Source organism: Pipra filicauda, unplaced genomic scaffold (genome assembly GCF_003945595.2).
Source record: "Pipra filicauda isolate LSUMZ 115617 unplaced genomic scaffold, ASM394559v2 scaffold58_size5111680_pilon, whole genome shotgun sequence".
NCBI lineage: Eukaryota > Metazoa > Chordata > Aves > Passeriformes > Pipridae > Pipra > Pipra filicauda.
In genome coordinates, this window is record NW_024104742.1 from 2,044,991 (window position 1) to 2,061,433 (window position 16,443).

Here is a 16,443-nt window from a genome sequence, read left to right on the forward strand (position 1 = left end):
CGAGTTAGGGAGGGGGAGTTTCACTCCTGCTTGCAGGAATATCTCCCTAGAAAGTACCAGGCTTCTTCCACTCCTACAGCACCATCTGCTAGAGCCCAGCATTCTTGACAGCAGAATTCAGAACCAGAGAAAAGGAATAATGCACAAAAAAACCCAAACAAAATGAAAAAAACAATCTACTTTCAGAATTAACTGCCACGTTATTTTCCTACAGCAAGAGCAGCAGCAAGTTGTTACTTCAACAGTCCAAGCTGGCAGAAGCTGTGCTGCAGCCAGGCAGGGAGAGGAGGGGATGCTCACTCCGCTTCCTGAGCGAGTCTCACCTGCCAGGGCATCCTGCAGGGATGAAAATGCCTCTAACTACACATCACCAGGAGCTCCTGCCTTAGCGATAAGAGGAGTACTTAAAAAAGCACTGGGAGTATTTAAAAACAGAACAGGAGGTGAGGAAAAAAGGTAGAGGATGGTGTGGCAAATACAGGCAGCAGAAAACCAAAGGCAAGAGCTGAGACACAATAACAGGAGAACAAACAAAAACACTGCATGAGGACCAACTTAGCAGTACAGAACCACTGCTGACAGAAAAACCAGCACGCCTGGCTCTGGGCTCTTCCAAGGCCAGTTCCTAACCTTTATGCTCCCCAAGCATGAAGTGAATGTTCTCCAAGGCTCACAGAGCACCGTGTCCTGTGGTGCTGCTGGCGGAGCAGCACAGCCAGAGGTCAGCCTGCTTCCCTGGCACGGAGAGAAGCGTTCCAGCCTCCTGGAGAGCTGCCACACTCACACAGGGGTCAGAGCAAGGCCACAAGGTCACTGGTGAATCGCCCTCGACAGGCACAAGCACAGGTACAGGGATGGAGCAGAGAAATAATCAGGCACAGATTTGGTTTTGCTCAGGATTAAAGAGCTGATATTCAGAGTAAAAAAATAAGTTATATAACAGTCCCCACAAGCTACATGAGCATCTTTGAGCGTGGGCTTTGCATTTACCTCCAGTTTTTACATTTCACACATCACCATGGCATTTGCACATGTCAAGCAGTTCTCCAAGGTAGAAAGGCGCTGGAATTCTCTCAGTCCAATACGCTGGCCACGAAGGTGCCTTCGGTGATTCTCAGAATGGGAGACTCGGGGTAGAAATCTATGAATAAAACTGTACTGCTGGTTAAGGTTTACATACTGTACATACACACGTGGCAGAGACAAGACCTCAATACATGTATTTCTCAAGAATAAACAGAGTTTTCACACTTTTTTTATACAAAGTGTGACAAATCCTTTTTTTTCCAGAAATAAAACTTTATTGTCATTAATATCAATTTTACATACAGGTTTATGCCCCCAGACTGCATTTCCTTTGTTTTAATTATTTAAAAAAAAAAAAAGAGGCTTTTTTTTTTTTCCTTCCTTGTTCAAAAAGAATAATGGACCTATGATTTTAAATGATGTCAAATTCCTTCTCATTGGACATGTGTGTTTGCTATTACAAAACTATTAAAATGTGAACAAGTAATATCAAAGACACATACAGTAACTGCACTACTGCTTTTGGGTTGTGCTAATGTACTGGAACAGAACTCGGTCGGTTCTAAACGCCTAAGAACATTTTAGAAATTATATTGCCAAAGTAAAAGATGATATTATTACCCACAAGAAAAATGCAGCATCTCTTTCTTTAGTCGAGTGTCCAGGAAGCTCAGTCTCTGGTCTAAGGGGACACCTCACCTCAGTTTGCTTGGGGCATGATAAGCTCATAATGCCCAACCTGGCCTTCCTGCTTCAGCTGGTCTAACAGATCTTCCTTGCGCCGCTTCCTGCTCACCACCAAGTATCTGTTGTGTCCCTGCCCGTGGGATTTACTTTTAAGACCATATTTTTGGGCTATCTGATGTATCTGCTTCCGCTCATCCATGGTCAGTTCTCTAGAGAAAGTCAAGTCAATGTGACTGTCTGAGCGTGCATAGTTTCGAATGATCTCTTCAATATCTCTTTTAGCAATTCTGTTCACCCTTTCTACATCAAGCCCAAGTCCTTCCCTTTTAAACTGCTCTTTCACTGAAATAGGCTCTCTAATTCCTTCACCATCTTTCCCTAGGCCACCGCCTGTCCAGCCCATCTTTCTTAAAATTTGGTTCCCAATGTTGTCTTCTTTGATCTTCTGTTTGAAAGCCTCTTCTGCTGATCGACCCCGGATCTCATTTCTGGAGATGACGTCTTCGACGGTGCCTTTCTTCAGGTTATTAACAACAGTTGGCTGAGTCTTTTTGAGGATTTTCACAGCTTCCTCTGCTGCCTCATGCTTGACAGATTTCTTCACTCCAACTGCTTCTGCGATGAATTCATCCTCAAGCATCACCTTGCATTTCCATCGCATGCCTGTCATCCTCTCAAACACGTACTCCACCGTCATCTTGTTGAACTGGGCGGTGTCGTTCAGCGTACACACGGGATTGCTGGAGTTCTCATAGATCACCAGGTCCTTCAGGTCCTTCTTCCTCCCGGAGCCCCGCGACGAGCAGCCCACTTTCTGCACCTGGGTCACTTTGAGGGATGCTATATTTGACTGCATCTTCTGCAGGATTTTCAGGGCCTCCTCAGCTGCTGCGTGCTTGCTGGTCTTTTTCGTGCCAAACCCCTCTGCCAGGCAGTGATCTTGGAGATACACCTGACACCGCCACGAGCGGTTGGGCATCAATTCGTACTTATATTCAACAGACATTTTGTTGTATGAGGCAGAATTGTTCAGTATTCCTATTGCGTCACTGGCGTTCTCCGTGAGGACAAAACTAGTCCAGTGTTTGTTGGTATTGGCAGAACCTTTCACGGCTTCAGCACCAGGCTGCAGTGGGACACAGTCCCTGTTGGCAACTACAAACTCCTCGTGAGGCTTGAGAGCAGGAGGGAAATCCGTGCGACACACGCCCGCCTCGCACACCACCAGGTCCTCATGGTAGGTGTGCTTGAACTTCCGCTGGACAACTCGAACTTCCACGGACTTCTTCAGCAGCTTCACTGCCTGCTCCGCGGCTCGATCCCGGGACCCGTTCTTGCTGCCGGCGTAGCCAGTGGCCAGGTAGACATTCTGACATCGCACTTCACAGGCAAAGCCATCTGTCAGGAGCTTCTTGCTCTTGGGGAGGTCAGCAGGGGCGATCTCTTTCAGAGGAACATAAATATATTCAGGATTTGTCTTGCATGCCTGAATCGAACGTGTCAAAAGATACGTGAAGTTAATTTTATCAGTCCCAGTGTTTGCATCTGGGTTGGCGAGATTTTTCCAGACAGCTGCTGACAGTTTCTCCATAAAGCTCTGCTTCAGCATTATTGCTGACGGAGGGAAAGTCTCTGATGCAGACGGGGCAGTTGAAGGGGAAACAGAAACCTGCAATGAGCTGCTTGTGTTAGAGTCCACACTATTCACAGCCCTCTTGGCTGTTGGTGCTGCTGCTGCTGCCGGGCCTGTAAAGCCTAACCCAGCTGTGCTGGAGAGCTGGGGATCCACGTCCCGTGCATTCACAAAAGAATTTGTACAGTTTTCAGCTGGCTGTGCCATGCTGTTTGTATTTGCCTCCTGGTTCACCTCCTGTGTTTGGTTATCCAGAGAACTGTCCTTCTTGCCATCCTTCTCAGCACTGGTGACAAAGTGTATGGGTTCAAAACGTGGTCGCACTCGGAACTTGGGGACCACCTTTTTGGGCGGCTCAGGAATCTTCTCCGGCTCTGGGCCTACGAAATGGAAGAAAATTACACAATTACCAATATGTGCATGACAGGGAGGCAATGTTTTCAGAGAGAGATCTCCAGGAGGAGCCTGTGGGTTCTGAACACAGGATTCCCACTCCTTAGCCAAAACCCAACAGGTTTCTTTCCAAAGACATTCACAATTGATCAAAGACGACCAGTCATTCTTGTGCAGGTCACTACAGTGGTATTTCCACCTTCACAACTACCACACAAAAATCTTTACCTATTTTGTTACATGATGCTGCCCCCCAGCACTGCCCACTGAACCCATCCAGTAATTTCTGAAGTTAATCCACTAAAAGGTACTAAAACAAGTAAAACTACAAGACAGAACACCAGAGAAGGACAGAGCCTCAGCTCTGACTCTGCTGCATGGTTGTGGAATGATCTCAGATAAACTACTTCATCTTCAGGTCTTCTCATCTGAGGGGGAACACGGTGAGATTGAACCCTCCTTTCCAAAACACACAGCGTTGTTACAGGCTTTGACATTTTCTGTCAAAGTAATTGCTTTTGGTTAAAGGGCACCAAACATGGAGAAATCTGTCCAAGTTGCAGTTGCTGGGGGCCCCATTATACGTTACTGAGAGACCTCTTGTTCCTTCACCAGAAGAAATGCTAATGAGGCAGACTATCTTGACATGCACAGTGACTGCAGAAAAGGAGAATCAAATAGCTGACAAGCAAATATGTAACATCTAAGAGATGGTTATACAAGACTTCTGTGAAAGATTTAGCCCCCACACGCTGACGTGGTACATGTGTGTAATTTCATCGGGGGAGCAAAAGGCCACCTCAGTGCTGGGAAATGCTGCCTGATCCAGGGCCAACGTGTGCAGCCCTAATATAGGTCAGGCAGCACATCTGTCTAGACATCAACCACCAGAGCATGGTTATCATGGCCCAGCTCCCTGCAGGTGAAAACAGTGCTCTGCATACAGCACAAACAGCCCCTCCTTCCTATTTAAATCAGGTGACAAAGCTCTTACACACACGTTAAATCCTTTGCTCATCGGTTCTGATGAATTATGGCAACATTTCCATTTCTTGCTCTGTTAGTATTTTGATGGTTGCACTGCAGCAGCACCTAAAGGCTCTTGCCAGCAGAACAGCTCTTTATGCTGTCTGTGCAACATGACATAGAGAAACCCTCCTCTCAGAGCTGCTGCCTGTGACAGTCAAAACATGGGAGAAAAGCAGTATTTATCTCAGTTTTACAGCTGGCCCATGGAAGCACAGAAAGACTGCTGGCTGCCAAAGTAAGGGAAGCAACTGTGGCAGTTAGGGATTATATCCAAGCCTAGAGGAGTCCTGTGCTTCACATAGGACACACACATTTGTGCTGCACACAGTCACAGTGCTGGCTGACCCAAGGGCCTGCCTGCACCCACACCACACACAGGGACACAATTCCCACCCCTCTCCAGAGGGAGGGCAGGCAGCTCTGAAGGTGCTGCAGAGAAGCCAGCAGACAGAGCCTCTTGAACTGCCAGCCTCCTCTGCCTGCTGCATTTCCTCCACTGGAAAAGCTAGAGCTGGAACACTGATCCCTGCACCCATGGGACTGGGCTGACACAGGCAGCACTCTTCCATTCCAGTAGGGAATTAAAAAGACCAAAATCAAAACTAGACATCATCTCACCCCTCCTCCCAACAATTCTCCAGGCAGGTCATAACTCAAAATCAATGAGCTGAACTCCACATCTCCACATACACGTACAGCCCCTCCTTGGGTTAGAACGCCACCCCACAGGGATTTCATTACACAGATTCGATTTCCAACACTATCCCTAGAGAAAACCAATTACCTGATAATCTAAATGAAAAATGGCATTTTCTTAAGCAAAGAGAGAACTCTGCATGAATTATGCACACAGCAGAGGAGGGGGAGCAGCTGCAGTCCAGCAGAGCACATCATGGACACATCTCCCCAGTTTGCCATGTCGGCTGTCACTGCCCTCCTCACACTCCCACTGATGCCCACCAGACAGGGACAGGGAAGGGGGTCCCTGACACAGGCACAAATACTCACTGTCTGATGGAGAGCGGTGTCTCTTGAGCTTCCTGCTGGGAACCAACTCGTAGGTCCTCGTCTCGCCGATGTCGATGCCTTCGGCCATCTTGAGAACCTTCTCCATGACCTGCACGCCATATCTGTGTGGATCCAACAGCAAACCACCTGAGAGCCGGTCCCACGGGCAACACACACATGCACACACGAGCTTTTGTTATGTAAAATGAGAACTAAGGCTGCCTGGGACACAGCAGCTGGTGCAAGGGAGACACTCCCTTGATTCTGCTGGAGCAGAGCTGAGCACTGTCCCCCTGCCATGGCCAGTCCAGCATGGGCAGAGAGCCCCACACCAGCTGAGGGGGCTCACTTGTAAGTAACAAACCATGCAGCCACCACACTGGCAGTGTTCTACACTGAAATTTAAATACATTATCTGACAAAATACAGTACTTGGCAGAGCTACTAGGAGCACTAAGGAACACAGGATGTGGAGAAGGAGGAGCAGCTTCAGTGAACTAAGTTCAGGAGCTCAGGCTGGCACTGGAGTCCCGTGTGGGGCAGCAACCACAGCCTGCACATCACCAACACCAAGATCAGGTGACAGAGGCACTGCTCAGCCTTCATCGACCACTCTTTAAAAAGCCAGACTAAATTCTGGCTTGGTGCTGTAACCAAAATGTTTCAGATCCCCGAGCCACGATGGAGGTGAGGAGGCTGTAACGCCCCAAGCAAACCCTGACCCTGCCACAGCACTCGGGGTTCTGCACAGGCGGGACTTGCACGGCACAGCCCTGTCCCTCCCCAGCCCCATCGCTCTCGGCCTTACAGCCCCAACCAGCGCAGTTCGCCATTGCTCTGGGGATCTGTCCCATGATTTCAAGCTATTTGTACACTGAAGCTGAACAGGAAAAAAACCCTAAACCTTTCTATCCAAGGATAACCTACAATCATGGCCTGAAAGCAGCCTCTGAGAGCTTCACCCCATGGTTCAGAACGGAGAACAAGCAATGCTGTACCTGTTCCACGTGTGCTCACCTTCCAAAGACAGAAAGCATCAGGTCACCGCCCATGGACAGGAGCCTACAAGTGTCATGAAGTGCTGCAATAACTTGCACCAGCTTTTAAACACTACTGTTTCAAGGGCTCTGGAAATCCACTCAGCCTCCACTCAAGAAATGCCCTTCCTGCTCCTGATTTAGAGGGCCAGGCAGAAATTAGATCCATTTAAATTCCTGGCTGAGAACTCTGAGCACACACTCCTGCAGTCCCAGCACAGCTCAGCCCCCAGCAGAGAGACAGTGGAACTGTGCAGGGGAAGAAAATGTCAGGAGGGATCAAAGGGAGGCAGACAGTGGTGACACCCTCACTCTCTTGCAGTAGAAAGGGAGAGGGATGGGAATCTCTGTTCCTCTCTCTGGCTTACAGGGAAGAGGCCATTACCCATGATGGACAATGCTCCTTTCCAGCAGGGTGCAAGAACAGCTTAGATTTGACATGTGTCGTTCTTCTTCACAAAGGATGGAGACCTTTGGGGCTCAGATTTCTGCCAGGGGGGCAGGGAAATCAACCAGTCCCAATGTGTTTGTCTAACCTGGCCTTAGCAATCTCAGGTTCTGGAAACTGCATGTGGAGGCAAAGGAATCCCATGCTTCCAGTGCCTAACTGAAGTCTCCCTGGTTTGATTTTAATACATTACCCCTTACTCTGATCCCAGTAGCTGTAGAGCACAATGCTTCCTCCTACCCCATTCTGCAGCCACCTTGAACATATCTGAGAACACAAACATCTTCTCTCATCCACCTCTAAACTAAATGGAGCCTTCTACCTAACTCCTTCCTCACAGACAATGTTTCCTAAGCCTTCTGGACATTCTCCAGATCACCTCCCAGCAGAACACTCACTCAGATTTCATCAGCAAAGACTTTGATCTGTATTTACTCTGACAAACAGGTTGTCTTCAGCCAGGAAGTAATCAACAATAGCAAAACAAAACAAAACAAAAACTAAACCCCACCAACTCAAAAATCAACCAGCAAACTTAAAGAGAAAACAAAAATCCCCCAAACTTTGAAGCTATTCACTTGATACAGCAATAACAGCTCTTCCCAAGCAGCAAAAGGCAGTTCCAGGGAACGCTGCAGGTCCCTCCCATTCCCAGACAATACTAAGCAAAGCTGGAATTGTCTTTAACAGCCCAGCATGTTCCCCTGCTGTGCGTTCCCGGCTGAGCACAGCATGGGGAAACATCCTCACTGGTAATGGTTCCACATCCATCCTGCCCAAATTGCATCTCCCCTGAGAGCTACAGGTGAAGATGATCATCAGGCACAGCATGTGCACTTCCAGGCTTAAACTCTATCAGTTCTTGGGATCTGAGCTCTTCACACACAGTTGTTCACTCACTTCTGTTACCAGCATTTTGTATCACTGCACCAATTCCCAAAAGCACTGGCACAAAAAAGGCCCCCCAAGACAACACACAAACGCATTAACATGAGCTGATGGTCCACACAGGCTGTTTCTTAAGAATAAATTCTCAATTTTAACATACTACTCAAGCTTGGGAATTGGAAGCTATTTTAAAATTATGTTTAATTTCGGTGCTTGCAGACCAGAACAGTTTAGTACTTGAACCAGAAAGGAACAAGGGAACAGGCAGATCTGTATTTAAGGATGCTGACTCGTCTCTGTACAAATGACACAAAGTATTCCCCCCACAGGGCTCCGGGACGGAACAGTAATCAAAGTCAGTTATGTGCCCTCAGCGCTCACAAGCTCCTCTGTCACTGCACAGCTTGCTGAAGTTGGTCGTTAAGCAGCTGGTTCTGCCCTTAAAGCCTCACGTCCACTTAAAAACAATCACAACACCGGAGGTGTCGGTCGGAACGTGGGTGTCGTTTCTGCAGATCTCCAGTTCGGTTGGATTCTGGTAATCCTGATACAGGACTGCTTTCATCCCACAGGCCTGTTTCTCCCAGAAAAGCCGAGAATTAAGGGCACTGTACCGGCTGCTTTACGCGCAGAGGGAAACCGCTCACTTAAATGACAAAGCACAGCATCACCAGCTTAACGAGTCCTGGGGGCGGGACATCAAGAACTACTTTCAAAACACAAATTAACTTTTCCAGCAGCTTGCTTCCCTTCACATGCTAACACGGGCATATCCGAGCGTATCAGCTCCTGTCAAGGAGATGAATTCTCCCGCACCAACCCGTTCCACCTCAGCCCTTCCGCCGTTATTTCTTAGAAGGCAGCTGGGTCCGAGACTCGGCCGCGACGGGAGCCTGAGCCCCTTCTCCCAGCGGGGGTGGTTCCAAATTCTGCCCCGAGGCGGGACCCCCCGAGCCGCGCTGACCCCGCGCCGGGGGTGCCCCCGGGGCTCACCTGCAGCCCATGAAGACGTGGTTGGTCCAGAGCACGGAGAGAGCGAGCAGCTTGTCGATGGCGGCGCCGGGGTAGGCGGGCAGGTGTCGGAGGATGAAGCGGCGGCGCAGCGCCCATTGCCGCTCGGTCTCGTTGTACTGCCGCCACTGCTCCACCGCCGGCTCGGGCACCGCCTCCGGCTGCGGCTCGGCGGGCGGCGGCGCCATGGCGGGCAGAGGCCGCGGCGCCGGACCCCGCCGGGGGCGCGGACCCTCCGGGCCCGGGCGCGTTCGGCGGGACCAGGCCCCACGTGCGGACCAGGCCGCGGCGCGCTGTGGGCCAACGGGGAGCGTGGGCGCGGCCCGGCCTCAGCCGCCCCCCCTAGCCCCGCTGGCCGGTGCCGGTGCCGCCGCGGCCCCGCCGCCCCCGCCCCTCCCCGTCCCCGTCCCCGTCCCCGTCCCGGTCCCGTCACTCGCGCGGGGCCGAGCAGGGCGGCCCGGCCGGCACCGCCTCACGTGGCCGCGCGTCACGGTCGCGCGAGACGCCGCGAGACTCCGACACCATCGCGGGGCCCGGACGCCACGGGGCACAGCGCCCCCTGCCGGCGGCCGAGGGCGGGGCGGGGTCAGACCGGGGGCGGGGTCAGACCGGGGGCGGGGTCAGACCGGGGGCGGGGCCACGACCAGGGGGCGGGGCTTGGACAGCCCCGGCGGAGTGTCCCGACGGTCCCGAGGCCGCTCCTTCCCTTCCCTTCCCTTCCCTTCCCTTCCCTTCCCTCTCCTCTCTCCGCGGGTCCCGCCCTGCCCCCGGCGTTGCTGACCACCGTCCCGCGGGGCTTTGACTCCCCTGTGACGGTCTGGAACTGCTCCGGCCCCGGCGGGAGCCCCGAACACAAACCACAGCAGGCGCGCTGGCTTTTCGTAATTTTTTATTTAAAATTGACATGAAAGTTAGAAAGGTCACAGGCGGAACAGTGCCGGTTCCTCGGTGTTTTGCCATGTAAATATACGCGGTGCACTTCCATGTGTAAAAAGGGAAGGGGGCCGGGATGGGGAGGTGGCTCTGGAAGCATGCGGGGAGCGGGCAGGGCAGGACGGGGCTGGTCCGGCACTTCTGGACCAGCTCACAGGGTGCGGAGGGGCTGCTGGGATGGTTATACCAGCCCCCAGCACCGCCTCTCCCTCCTGGTACTGTCAACTTTCCCTAACTTTAAAGAACAGGAGGAGGTGCAGTTAGGAAAAAGAAAGTAGCACTTGACCCACGTCCACCAGGCTTGTTTAACAGGGTGGTGAGACACAGGAGGACACCAATGAAAACACACAGTTCTTACTTTATTTCTTTGATAAAATTAAATATTTTGTGGCTGCCAACAGAGTAAGTTGCACCATGTTTCATATTTCCTTTGATTCTTGAATGCACGGTTTCCAAAACCAGTCAAACAATAGCATATTGAAAATATTCCTTAGGCTTCACACCCCAGGGAAGCCCACGACATTTATATTATTAAAGACAACATTAGAAAAAAAATATGCCCATAACAACGTTTGAAAATGTATTCGCTACATCATTAGTCCAAACATCACATTTCTGTCGCTCTTCAAAATCCCAGGTAACAATCAGTTCCCCCCATATCACCCTGTCTTGTCACACAAATTACAAGACACTTCAATTTTAGGTATCATGCAAGTCAGTAAAAGAGCTTCTTTCCAAGACACTAACACTGAAGATTTGTTCCCCCCTCCCCAGACATAAGACCCTTAAACGCTTCTAGAAGTGGCAGTCTTCTCCCTCAGACACAGTGCAGCTGGCGAAGACAGATTAAAAAAAGCTACAGAGAGAGAAAAGGGGAAAAAAAGAGAAAAAACCAGAAGATTAGCAAAAAAAGAGAAAGACACTCAAAAAGCAAGAAAAAGAGATGCAACATGAAAACAGCTGACAGAGGAGAGATGGCATCTCCTTATGGCACCCTCAAGTACTTCAGAAACCACACATATAAAACCCCTTTTTTCTTTAAAGTCTTTTTAAAGACTTTGCATAACTTTAACTTTCTAATAAGGCAAATGGTCAGGAAGAACAGTCAATGACCTGCAGTAAGGTAAAAAAAGCAACATTAAATGGTTATTTAGCAGGTAATCTAGAAATCCTTGACAGATTGATATTGACTGGTTTGGGGAGCAGGGTAACATGCAACAGTAGAGGAAGAAGTAAATATTCAAATTATTTTAACTTCCTAAAACCCCCCAAACGAACCACAAAGCAATCAAAGAGTTCTATGGGACATGAAATTGTGTTTACGGTGAAACAGAATACCTGAGAAAATACATTGCAATCAAGAGTTTGGACTGCCCTGACTGCTGGAAACGGAGGCCAGACCTTAGTGTGATCTGGGCAGCTGCTGCTGTGAGCAGGAGCTGGGCTGGCACTGTGCTAGAACTGCTCATGGGCCTTTGGCAGCACCCAGAGCACTTCTCCAGGAAAACTCTGAGCAGCAGCTTGCACTAAAACAAGACCACCTATCAGGGCTAGGCCTGACATGAGCTTATCTCCTAAAAACCCAGGGTTTGGAGGGTTTTTGTTGAGGCTGTTTGGCAGCAATGCATCCTGATCTTTCAGCAGGGGCAGGACGTGTGGATTCACCCCCACACACAGAGCACTGAGCCCGCCCACAGCACGACTGAAGAATCAGGGTCACAACAAGGAACTCTGAAATGGAAATGAGGATTTACATGCTAGTCTTCAAGGAGCACGAACTAGCAACAGAAAAAATAAAAGAAAATTTTAAAGGATAGATGAAGCCATGAAAATGACACCAAGTTTAAAGAGAAATGAGTGCTTTATCTCTAAACTATGTGATAATTAAACTAAGGTGGTGTTGTCATTTTAACGTCACCAATAAATACATTTAAACTGCGTTGTTATTTTGCCAGCAAAAATAACTCACAGAACTTATTTCCCTATCCCTTATCTATCTAGGTAGAGAGAGACCAGGAAAAAGGATAATCCATTAATTGTAGGGAAAAAAAGTATGGTAGGATTGGAAGTTGCAGCATCCGAAACCTTGTTAGCACTAATTTTACATTGTTTAATAAAAGCAATAACCATGAGTACATAGGAAAGACAGAATCACAACAAGGATATAGGAGAGAGCAAGGGTAACACCCTGGAAAGGTCACAGCTGAAATGCTGTCACGTTTTATTAGACCCTCCGATTTAACAAGTAAATGAAGGTCCATTCCAGCCCATTGTATTCTGGGGTAATTACTCAGTACAGAGCCATGGGTTACTGTAAAAGAAGGGCAAAGAAAACAAAAAACAAAAGAAGTAAATGTTAACCAGAATTCACTGTCTGATGAACTCTTTATTTAAAAACAAAACTCAGCCAGAAATACACAGAGAAGACACCTGCAGGCAAACCACAGTTGCACTTGGCCAGAGCTCCTGGCCCAGTGAGCAAAACACCCTCCTTTTTAGTGCAGATCTTGCAGTAAAAGCAAGGCTTTTGCTGAATAGAAAATATGAAAAGCAACCTGCCAACATCTGTACACTTTTAAATGGATGCCAGCTAAAAAACATACAGGTTTTTGCATTAAAACCAGAAATTGCTGGAATCACTGAGAAGAAAGTCAAAGAAACAGCATCGTCTTTCTTCACAAACACTGATATGTACAGCAAGGTGTCCAGCTTTCCCTGAGATTGGATCCAGGATGTGCATCCAGGCCAGCACAATGAGAGGGAGACAAGGCAAGAGATCCTTCGTGACCCCTGCAGCATTCAGAGAACACTTAGTTGCAAACCATGGATCCAAATTTGAGAATTCCCCAAGCCTGAGGACCAGAGGTTTGGACTCAGGCCCATGCCTGTGAGGATGTCAAGTTTTGCAAAAAGTCCTTGAAAATTATATGAGTCACACAGGGCAGCACAGAGGGGGTAACAAGGGGTTAGGCACAGCAAATTAATAAGGAAGAGGGCAGCCAGTCTCTTGAGACAGCACACCCCACCCCACGGCAGCATCCGGGGTCCCACCACAGGAGGTAAATGCACCCCCCAAGCAGCCCTGGCACAGCACAGAGCAGGGACAAAGAGCTGAGCAACGGGAAGAGGGGACACACACGGGAGCACCTCTGGGCAGCTCGAGTTCCTCACAGGGACAACCACAACAGCCCAGGGCTCTCACTTAAACCAGAGTTTAAGCACAGGGGGGAGCAATGGGCAAAGGTGAGCAAACAGGCACAATGGCACAGCCGCGTGTTAACCAGGGGTGGGGCATTCGCCTCTGGTGCGAAGGGAAAGGCTCTACAGGAAACCCGGACTGAAAATGAAAGAAAAAGGCAGGTTAATGGGTTTATGGATTAATGACAAAAAAAAAAAAATCCAAAATAAAAATACAAATGTTTCCTAACACACACACACACAAAAAAAAAAAAAGAAATGCTGCCAAGTGTTAATGATGTTTAATTTGACTACAGAACATGCTTTATGCAGACACACACATGCATACACGCACACACTCAGCAGTGGGATGAACCAAATTTATTTTCTAAAACAATCCTCTCACAGTTTTACAAGATACAGAACTCATCAACTATGATTTGTTTGTATTCATGCAAAACAGTGGAGCCCTGCAATACTTTATGGATCAATATGGAGAGTGTTTTTTTGAATTCTGGGAAAGTACCATATATACATATTTAATTTAGCAACAACAAATGCTCATTGAAAAAGGCACTGTCTGCATTTGTGTAGCGGGAACAAAGAACTTCATTTGACTCAAAGCCCGGCACACAACAGTGTACAGTTATGAGGGCTGCCAAAAGCAATCCAAACCCAACAAAAATCAGCAATGTTCACTCTAACTGCACTTTAGCCGTGCCTTCGTACTCAGCACCAGAATGAACAGTTATTCTTTGAGCTTATTTTTTCACATTCAGAGTCTGATAAGGAGAGAATTGTTCTTTTCATTGTTTTACAGTTACCGGTACATTGATTCAACTGGACAGCTCAAGACGACTGCAAGCTCCAGTTCGAGGCAGTGCAAGACCCTTCTGAAGCTCTTCTGTTAAGTGGAAGGTCCCATTTAAATTACATTCAAATGCCTCTCACTGACAGCGTAATGTTTATTTGCTTTTCCATTTCCCTTGGTGGAGCTAAGACGGTAGGAATCCTGGAATCAGCTTTACCTATTTAAGGGCAGACCATAATTTAGTCTAGACAATTCAGGAGGGAATGTAAGTCTTAGCTTTGTCTGCAGGGAAGGGTGGACTCAAGGCTGAGTTTTCAGAGTGTTTCATAGTTAAGTGCTGATGTTCCAACAGGTCACTTCTCTGAAAGGCCTGCACACCTCAGCCTCGGGTGCTCTAATCCTTGCCTTGGATAATGAGTATTGCTGCTCCGTCAAGAAGCAAGACATTCCTGTGGGAGCTTCCTTTTTCCTCTCACCAGAGAATCAACAACAAATTAAAAAGACTCAATTAAACACACTCAACCTAGCTGTAAGTTGATGACTGTCATTAGCAGTTTAACTAATAACCCTAATGAGGATGCTGCTCTCCTGCCAGGCAGGGTCATTTCTTATGTATCCGTGTTTAAATGACCCTTCCTTTTACAGCAGATGCAGGCACTCTGCACTGCAGACCCTTGCTTAGGGCTGGCTTTGTTAACCCTTTCAGGCAGCCTTATCTGTTCCACAAGCCTGGCCATGACTTTGTGGCCACCTCACACCCCTGCTCACATGCAGGCAGAGACAGTGACAGTCACTGCAACTGGAGCAGAGCAGACTCACAGCATAACACCCCTAACAGGGCTCTCCTGCAGTGGGAACTCTCCACACCTTGGCAAAACTCCTCAGGCACTTGGATGCCGGCCTTATTCAGGGGCTAAGTGCTCTCTGGCAGGCTTTCTGGACACAAGTTGAGCACAGCCCTCTTCTACCTCTATCCTTACCCTGGCCATGGGCACACTTGGCACGGCTCCCAGGGGTGTGGGTCTGTGTTTGCCTGCTACAACTGAACAGACAATCCATGGGTGACCTGTTTGCCTCCTAAAAGTGTCATAAAGACTCTCAGTCTCTCTTCAGAGCCTTCATTACCTGCTAATGCTCAACCCATTATCCCTTGTGGTTTTGCACAACCAACTATAATCAGTCAGCAGGTGAATACTGGTTTGGTTACCCAGCAGTAGCTTTTTTAATGTTTCCTCACACACACACACATACACACAGAGAGTCTGGTGATTCTCTGGTGCTCTGGGACAAAGGAGAGCTCTAGGCTTGGCAGACTTTACTATCTGTTAGTATATGAAGAGGGGGATCTACCTTCACCTTCACTGTAACCACAAGTTAACACTACAACTTGGGAGGGGTGGGAGGGAAGGAGGAGAAAGGGAAGAGGTATTTACATGGCTGGCTGGGCTGTATCATCAGCACCACATCTCCATAGCAATTGTTGCCATAGTATCAACATGGCCTGTGCGATTAAAGAATATAATTTATTTCTAAGGGAGATGGAATAAAGAGAACAGAGTGCTGGGAAGATTTAAAAGGAAAAGGACCTAATCCTTATTTTTTACGTTTCATATCCTAATACAAAGTCTCTGCATTTTACTTTGCAGAACCTTTAAAGACAATTACATCCCTTTTCTACAACTGCATATGTAGAGAGAAACTGGTAGAGCACATATTGTGAGGGTGAAAGCAGAGGAAAACAGAGATAATACTTATAGGCTTCTTTTACCCTTCCCTTTTTTAGGAAGGGTACTGATCCCACTGTGAGGCTCTATTAGTTAATGACGCTTACCAGGACAATGTGCCTCATGCACCATGCAGCCAAACAGCAGCTAACTGTAAAACAGCACACAGGTAAAGAGCTAATGATGATGATAATGATGTCACAACAAAAACAACAAAAATAAACTAAGTCATGATTAGTGCAAATTACAGAGCTTAGGTTTAAAGGAGTCACCTGTGAAAGAAAAAGGCTAGTGTACTGCCAGACAGTAGTGAACTAGCTACAATTAAGGTACAGCTTGTGAAATTCACGGATTGTTAAGGAAAATTTATGATCTAAATACTGAAATGGATTATTAAGGACAACTGGAGAAGTTACAGAGCAAAGAAAGCAGCACCATTTCTAACACAGCCATTTTCCTGGAGGAGAGGAAAGCCCCCTACTATCTTCCCAAGCACTGACCCATCTCTGTCATGGAGTTTTCTGTGCCCTTAAATGACCAGGACAGTACCAAAGCTTTACCATATCAGTGTGCTTGGTGTCAAGGAGCTCTTCTGAGATCAGAAACACTCTGAGGAACAAGAGTGTGACTCGGGCCAC

At 48.2% G+C, this 16,443-nt stretch overlaps 2 protein-coding genes across 5 annotated transcripts in view; both read right to left on the bottom strand.

The window, feature by feature from the left end:
* Window positions 1-893: 893 nt before the first annotated feature.
* NKRF (NFKB repressing factor) lies at window positions 894-9,500 on the bottom strand. Its single transcript, XM_027716457.2, has 3 exons — window positions 9,143-9,500; window positions 5,777-5,898; window positions 894-3,726 (listed from the first exon to the last, which is right to left on the bottom strand). The coding sequence occupies exons 1-3, from the start codon at window positions 9,346-9,348 to the stop codon at window positions 1,727-1,729; spliced, it is 2,328 nt and encodes a 775-aa protein (XP_027572258.2). The 5' UTR covers window positions 9,349-9,500; the 3' UTR covers window positions 894-1,726.
* Window positions 9,501-10,032: 532 nt separating this feature from the next.
* Window positions 10,033-16,443, bottom strand: part of SEPTIN6 (septin 6) — a 29,645-nt gene continuing 23,234 nt past the window's right edge. Inside the window, exons 11-12 of one of the 4 annotated variants that reach the window (XM_027716470.2) lie at window positions 15,913-15,952; window positions 12,460-13,430 (exon numbers count right to left, since the gene is read on the bottom strand). In XM_027716470.2, the coding sequence (XP_027572271.1) occupies window positions 13,261-13,430; window positions 15,913-15,952 (210 nt within the window). In that variant the 3' untranslated portion in view covers window positions 12,460-13,260. Of the gene's footprint in view, window positions 10,950-10,978; window positions 12,405-12,459; window positions 13,431-15,912; window positions 15,953-16,443 lie in introns of those variants that run through there. The other 3 variants (XM_039387790.1, XM_027716469.2, XM_027716465.2) reach the window with 3 other exon arrangements.